General features: G+C 45.5%; 1 protein-coding gene across 1 annotated transcript in view; it reads right to left on the reverse strand.

Annotated features, from left to right (window-relative positions):
- The window catches only part of LOC135388295 (uncharacterized), a 70,546-nt gene extending 63,862 nt beyond the window's left edge, over positions 1 to 6,684 (reverse strand). Inside the window, exon 1 of the mRNA XM_064617757.1 lies at positions 6,410 to 6,684. Within this exon, the coding sequence (XP_064473827.1) occupies positions 6,410 to 6,546 (137 nt within the window). The 5' untranslated portion in view covers positions 6,547 to 6,684. The remainder of the gene's footprint in view (positions 1 to 6,409) is intronic.
- Positions 6,685 to 7,601: the final 917 nt, after the last annotated feature.

Below are 7,601 nucleotides of genomic sequence, written 5' to 3' on the forward strand. Positions count from 1 at the left end.
AAGCAAGATAATAGAAAGACGAGACACAGAAAGTCTGAGAGGGAGATCCAAAATATGTAATTAGGGTATGGAGTAGAAAATACCATAACATGCATTTTAAATAGCGTACAAATACACAAAACAAAACGTATTAAGTAGAGTGCCAAAATACCGCTAATGGTATTTGAAAGACATTATTTTAAATACAGTACTCAAAATACGTACTAGTCTGTACTGACCGTATACACACACGATATCTACACTCACTGCACGCGAATAGCATTCTTATGCAGCTTGCCAGGATGATGAAGTTGCCACAGAATTTAAAAAGTTCGTCCAGTTCGCTCATGTCCACTGCTTTATCCCGTAGTTCCATGTGTCTCGTGAATCGTGGATCAACTAGCTCAGGAATCATATATACTACATAAAAGTTCCTAATGTCAGGCAATATTTTTTGCCAGAACGCAAGGTTCCTATTGATGGTTACAACTTGCAGGTCCGTCGACGACCACACTGCGAGTGTGCAGTAGCTCCTCTTCGCAATGTTTAGCTGAGCTAGTATTTGATAGAAGTACTTGTGTGATTCTGGAAGATATAAGCTGCCGTCTTTCGATATTGTTACGCCGATGGAATGGTTGCGAGCGGTTTCTGCGATGGTCATGTAATTCTCTGCTGTTACAGGGCATCTTATTTCGAGGATTCCGTCGTTGTTGATAAGGCTGTCAGGAGTGGTGCATACTATCAGGGTCGACGAAAAGGCCACATTTTTTCACTTCAACGTTCGGGCATCTCGCTTGGAATGATGATGCTGCGTTTTCCTCGTGGTCGATGACACTCTGACAATCTTTGCTGCGGAACGACTTGGGATACATTATGACCTTCACTAAAGAAGAGTGCTTGAATGTTTTTCTATGTGGGCGACATATACTATGTATTCAGGTTGGTGATATCCTCATCTTTCTTTGTGAGTGCCATAGGTCGGACTTGTTCTGTTCTAGTGTAGACTTCTGCAGACTGTGAGCTTCCTGGCTGGTCAACTGTATGCCACGCACAGAGTCTTTAGCTTTCTCAATAAAAACTGTCCTGTCCAGATCGGGTCTTTGAGACTGTCCTCCATAGCCCTTGTCTTCAACAGTACTTGCGAATTTGGTTGTTCTCGACATTGGAACCTTTGCGCGTTTGTCTTGATGTTATTAGTTTCTTCAGAGCGGATGATGGACTTTTCGCGACGAACTTGCGCAGATAGAAGTCGTGCCATCTTTCACCTCTCATGTTGTATGCAAGTGCTGCGACGCGACATCTGTTACCGTAACTTTTACCCTTTGCCTAGTCAACGCGTTTGCCACCGACTGTACGCGCCACCATGCTCATGTAAGTCTCAGCGGCATTACTTGTTGCGTCGAGGAGCAGCATATCGGATCTGTCTGCAAGTACGTCTATTGCTTTCTTGATTTCAGTCATCATGTTGGATCTGAGAAGAAGATTGCCCTTTTCCGTTCTGCTTTCAAGTTCCACGGCATCTCGCCCCCCTTGACGGATCAGTGCTCGCTTGGACAGCCGCTGTGGATACTGAACAGCCGTAAGGAACCTGTTCCTGGACTGCAACGAAAACACTGCTATCTCCAATCAATGTAGTGTACCTAAGGCCGTACATTTCTTCACTTTCTTTGAATCCCTGTACAATAATGTCTCGCTCCATGGACGTTGAAGACGATTACCAGTTGCAAGAACACGAGTGTGGTAGAGGCTCCTTATGCTCCTACTCAGCGCGTCGACAGGTTGTGCAGACTTGTTGCGTACTCCGATGTAGAGAATCTTGCGCGTGTAACGACCGACAATGACAGCCACCCCGCTATTCGCATTGCACCCATGGCCGAAAGATCGCTTGCTCCATCCATCTACAATGACTGGGATATTCGAAAAGCCGTCGGGATCGCGACACTCCTTCCGTTGTTTGGCAAGCTCAACCTTTTCGGCCGCGGCTCTCTTCAGGGAGTCTAATGTCGCTGACTGAAGGTTTTCCACAACTGTGTTCCCACATTTCTGGTAGAGCTTACGCGACAGGAATGGGAGGCCGACTGATGCTGTTAGTTCTTGTGCCTGCCTGTACCCGATCCCGATGGAAAGGCATCCTCTAACAAAATCAAAATTTATGCTGTCGTTTGTGGCGGTCACTTTTTCCATCCACACGAAGTGAGTGAAACTGCACAGAGGTAACTTGGAACAACGATACTCCAGAGTGGAGATAAGTCCAACCCTGACTTCTTTGTACAACTGTATATATCACACCACAATATAGACAGTTTTGCTGGTGGTTCAAGGCAAAAAAGAAAGAAAGAAAAACAAACGATTAGTATTAGTTAATAATATAAAAATATGTATGGAATAGAAGAGGTCACCCTGTACTTTGTTCGAAAATGCATTGTCGAAAGCAGAAGCTGTCCGCGGGAACAGATACAAATCTGTCGCAGGCGCCTGTTGTTTTTCCATTCTGACCTTTATGATTACATATGCGAAGTGGGCTTATTTTTTTCAACCTCTTCAACCTCCTGATATCAGTCATTGATGCGTTTCATTAGTGCAAAAACAGTACGAAAGAACAAGATTACTTCGTGTTTCCAGTGCACTTGAAAACGTTCACACATTCCGTGAACTTCCCATTCCATCGTCATTTCATTATTACGTGTGTGCGTGAGAGTATGTGTCAAGCAAGAAGACCGCTTCGTTTCATTATTTTATTTTTTATTTATTTGTTTTGTGTTCCACTATTCTTAAACAGGCACGCACACTCAAAATAAGGTGAGGCGCATGGCACGTGAAATCATAGCGATTGTGCGCCGCTGTGCAGCCTGTACTGTGTCTCCAGCCACAGTCAGAATGTAGTGGTTGTTTGGTTCCCCAAGTTCGCTATCTCCAACGCGTGGGCAGTAGAAGAGAAAGCCGGATACCAACATATAAACAGGAGACATGACCAGTGACTATGTCCATTCCTACCTTTATCGTTGCTCATAAAGCCATATAGGTGTGATTCCAACTGGGACTGCAGCAGACAGGTACAGAATACTGTGCTTTCTCTGTAATACGCCACGCATAGCTACTTGATAGATTTGTATCGCCTAATCCGCATGCTGTAATTGTGCACAATGTTATCATCACCCAAATTGCGAAGAACGAAAAATCAGACACAAGTTGGTCGCTCGGCTTTGCTCAGTTCCGTCTCCCCAATTAGCGTCCCTCATTCTGTAAGCAAGTCCAAATGTATTATCACTTCAAGCCGTTCCCGAAGCGGTCAGCAAAACTGCGAAGCGATGACAAACCAGCCGAGACGATCGGAGCAGTTGAGCCATACACGCCACATCTCGCGCACGCACCGCCACTAAAAACAATAAAAGCATCGACAAATGTAGGAGCAAACGATACGTGAATCATACCTCAAGGTCAGGCCGCAACCCGCTTGCTCTCGACGGCTCCGCGCTTACTAGGAGGAAACCGTCACTTCCATAAAGGAGAGCAAGGAGCGTGAAAAAAAAGAAAAAAAAAAGAAAAAGCGAAGCATAAAAAAAATTGCTTTTTATACACCGATTTTTTTTTTTTATCTACAGCCTTGCATCACAAGCCTAGGGGATCCCACTTACTGCTCGTGTGTTCGAAAGAACGATTCTCAAAGGGCCACCAAGGCTATTGCATTTTGTTGAAGCAGCGGTATGCGTATATTCCCCCTCTCTTGATACTGTCACCATTTCATTCCACCCTCTAAAAATCAGAATATTTCCCGAATCATTCAAACTCCAGAGTTTCAAGTCTGCAAACAGCCACAACAACACATACGGGATGATGATGACTGAGGAAATTCCACACTACAATATTGGACCACTACCCCATGGCTCACAGGGGGGTTATGAGATCTGCAATGATGATCATAATGAGAATGTGATGCGCAGAGCAGAAACTTGAGTTACGAGCCCAGGGTTGATGTAACACGCTGGACGCATGCACGACGTCATGGCCGACGAAAACAAAGTCCGCCAACTTGGACTGCACATTGCAGAAAACGAAAAGGCGCCAATGAAACGAGAAAAGTTTCGGCGCAATAGCGGCGTCAGGAGAGTTTCTCGTCTGTGCGCCTCACAGACGCAACACGGATCCCATTGAAACATATGGAATTGAGAGCAGCAGTTGTGTGAACAGTCCCATACACATAAATATGCTCGTGCTCGGCCCATGAAAACTTGTGTGAAACCACCCTGTTGAAAAAACTCATATAACTTTCTATGTGTAAAGAAATGAGCAATATGTGTAAAGAAATGAGCAATATGTGAAAGGCAATGAGCAATATGTGAAAGGCAATGAGCAGTATGAGCAGCGCTATGGGCAGTATGAGCAATGGTATGAACCACACGGCAAGGCCAACGACGCGCTATGTGCGCAGATATAAGCAATACGAGAAAAGCAATGAGCAGTATGAGCAACGTTATGCGCAGTATGAGCAACGTTATGCGCAGTATGAGCAACGTTATGCGCAGTATGAGCTGCATTTCGAGTAGTATGAGAAAGATATGAGCAGTATGAGCAGTATGAGAAAGGTTGACCGTTTAGTTAACCAATTATTCACCTAGAAGTGCTGGCGCCACAGCGTCTGGTGATGGCCTTTCAAGAGACGCTCGTCACAGTCGGCGGGCCGTAACGGTCGCAGCTCCATTTCCTTTCGTCCGATTCTGTTCAAATTTTAGGTGCATATTTCCCGTTCCGATCGTGTCCTACATTCTCTTTGGCTCCCGGATTCTCATTCAAGCCGTTGCGAGTGCCATCTCAGTGCTTGGACGCTTACTTGCTTATTCTACCCTGCTTCTCGGAGCCGTCTGGACGTATTTCGCTGCGCTCTGCGTGGGAGTCATATTTTCGTCGCCGTCTCCATGCTGTGACAGCGTCTTTGTACCGTTTCAGTGATCACTGAAGATGTTTTGTGTGTGTACCTTAGAATCAAACTACAGAAGCCGTGGCAGGTGTGTGCGCAATACAGGTACGTTGCAGTCCCGTTTTTCCGTTATCGCCCTTTATGTCTGTCGGGTTAGCTGTCTGCAACTACCATATTCGTGCTTTTTTTTTACTTTTTGTGGAAAGCCGGTTCGCTGATAGCCTTTGCATGTGTGTATAGAGTGTTTAAAATAAAGTCGTGCACCAGGGCATACCGAAATCGCACGTTAGCATGAAAAAAAATGTGTATTTGGATGCCCCAAAGTGAAGCAAGCCACGAACACTCTGTGTCAGTAACCCGTTGCTGCGCGAACAAGTACATGCACTCAGTTTTGCAACCACAACGCAAACATACTCAGATGTTTCAGAACCGCGTTCATTGGACATCACCAGCATTAGAGGAAGGTTACGTTAAATTTTAATCGGCAAAATGACCTCGTGCGTTATTCCGACTGACTAAATACAACTTAATGCTTTGAAGGTGTGATCTACGCGTTGGGATGAGAAACAGGCCCTAGTCATGTTCATTTCAGCATAAACCCATACGGCTGTATAAGTTGTGGGAACTGGAATACTTGTAGGCGCAGAAATTTAGCGCAGTTGTAATTTTGTTCGTTCTTTTCAACAGATACCTTCGTCAAATATGCAGAAAACGGTAAGCTATCGACATCAAAGGTGCCTGTACAGAAACGAAAAAAGCTCATCAAAAGCATTTGGCAAGCTTTCTGAAGGACCTACGTCGCGCCAGTACCTGAATAAACCGGTATTTTGTAATCACGTGTTGTCATTTTGGCCTAATCACGCCGTTGCACGTTTGTTCAGACGGTTGTGCATTCATGTACATGAACACGCTGTATGAGAGTGCTCATATATCTCATACGCTGTTTGAGAGAGTGCTCATATAGTTCATACATGCTCATATAGCTCATACATGCTCATATAGCTCATACATGCTCATATAGCTCATACATGCTCATATAGCTCATATGATTGCTCATACAATAAACACATATACGAGCCTCATATGATTGCTCATACAGATGGCTGTATGGTTTTTTTCGACAGGGCAGCCTCGTTGCCACGTTCCCTCCGAGCGAAGGTTTCGGAAAGACCGCCGCGCGAGAGACAGAAGACAATTTCCTCCAAAGCCACTGCCACTGCGATCTGCGACAGCGACACATGGGACATGCGCAAGCGGGATGCTCCGCCCCCAGCGCCGAGGGAAAAAAATATGAAGAAAACAATTTCGCAGCGGTGCTGCCATCCCTCGATGGTAGCGCGCAAACAAGGAGCGGAGAGCATAGCCTTAAGTAGAGCAGTGACGAAGCTGACTTAACGAGAGTATTTGTAACACTAGCACTCATTAGTGTCCAAGCTATAACCGCCATATTATATCCGTGTGCGTCCGCCTGCATAGATATCTGAACATGTTGTCAAATAAATAATTCATACTCACTGTGCAGGTCCCGACATAAGGAAAACCACCAGAGTGACAATGATTAAGTTCATTTTGAGTGCGATTTCGTCTTCCGTTCTGATACCTCGAAATTGGAGCCGCTGGTTATTACTGATTTCGGTGATGATCTGCCCCATGCAGCCAGTGATATGGCGCAACTCTCTTTACAAAGCAGTCTGCTGTATTGCCGTGCAAAGAGTTCAACATGTTAAGATCACTCTAATTATAAAGGCACGTGTTGACCTTCTGCGTGGTAACTAGAGCAGTACGAGGGAAGCCATTGTTATTCCGCCGTTTCTCCAAAGAGGATTACATAGATCAAGTGTTTTGCATGCCAACATACGCCTTTTGCTGACATTTTGTGCCGGCTGATGGCTGGAATTGGACGTGGCCGGGATAAGGTTTCTCAGGAATAAATTTGTCTATTAGACACATGACTTTTCCACGGCAACGGGAGCCATTGTTTCGTCACTGTACACTGGACATCTGTTCTGCATGAAGGACGCATTCTCTGCGTGGAGAAATATGATCTACAAAGAAAAATATATAGCAGCAGTACGGACCCAATGATTCCAAAGGTCAGTCCCTCATATATGGATACTAAGAGCCATCCCAATAGAGCAAGAACCCCACGATATAGGAGGATATTTGGAGCTCCCCTTGAAGAGATATGAGCGGGCGCGCCTTTACTTCTCGCATTGGGGCATACATTTACCCGACCATCTTATGAAGATTGTTAATGAAGAATATTTTTAGAGTAAATTTACTTAACAAGTTATTCAAACTCGAAGAAGGGTCATCTCAAGACGCGCGTAGGTGAAGGCGCCCGACGTCGAAAACGTTCTGGCAATACGCCGGGACGCTCCTGACGCTCCCGCAACCGAACGCGTTCCGCGCCATGTGCGTTGACACCACTGGGGTGGCATCCGATGCATTGCTCCGCAGACGAAAGCGTGCTAGGCAAACGCAATGCATCCTGTACATGTCCTAGTCGCATGTCACAGGAAACGTCAAGGCACAGGTGACCTTAAAGATGGCGGCGCCCGTGATCGGCGGCCAAACCGTCTGTAAACAATGTGGTTGTTGTTTCTGCGCGACGTTTTCGATGTCTTTCGATTACTGTAATTATTTGTATCCGATAGTCTCGCGGTAAAACGCGCAGTTTTGCACATAAGGCCTCGTACTGTTAACG

This window comes from Ornithodoros turicata, chromosome 1 (genome assembly GCF_037126465.1).
Source record: "Ornithodoros turicata isolate Travis chromosome 1, ASM3712646v1, whole genome shotgun sequence".
Taxonomy (NCBI): domain Eukaryota; kingdom Metazoa; phylum Arthropoda; class Arachnida; order Ixodida; family Argasidae; genus Ornithodoros; species Ornithodoros turicata.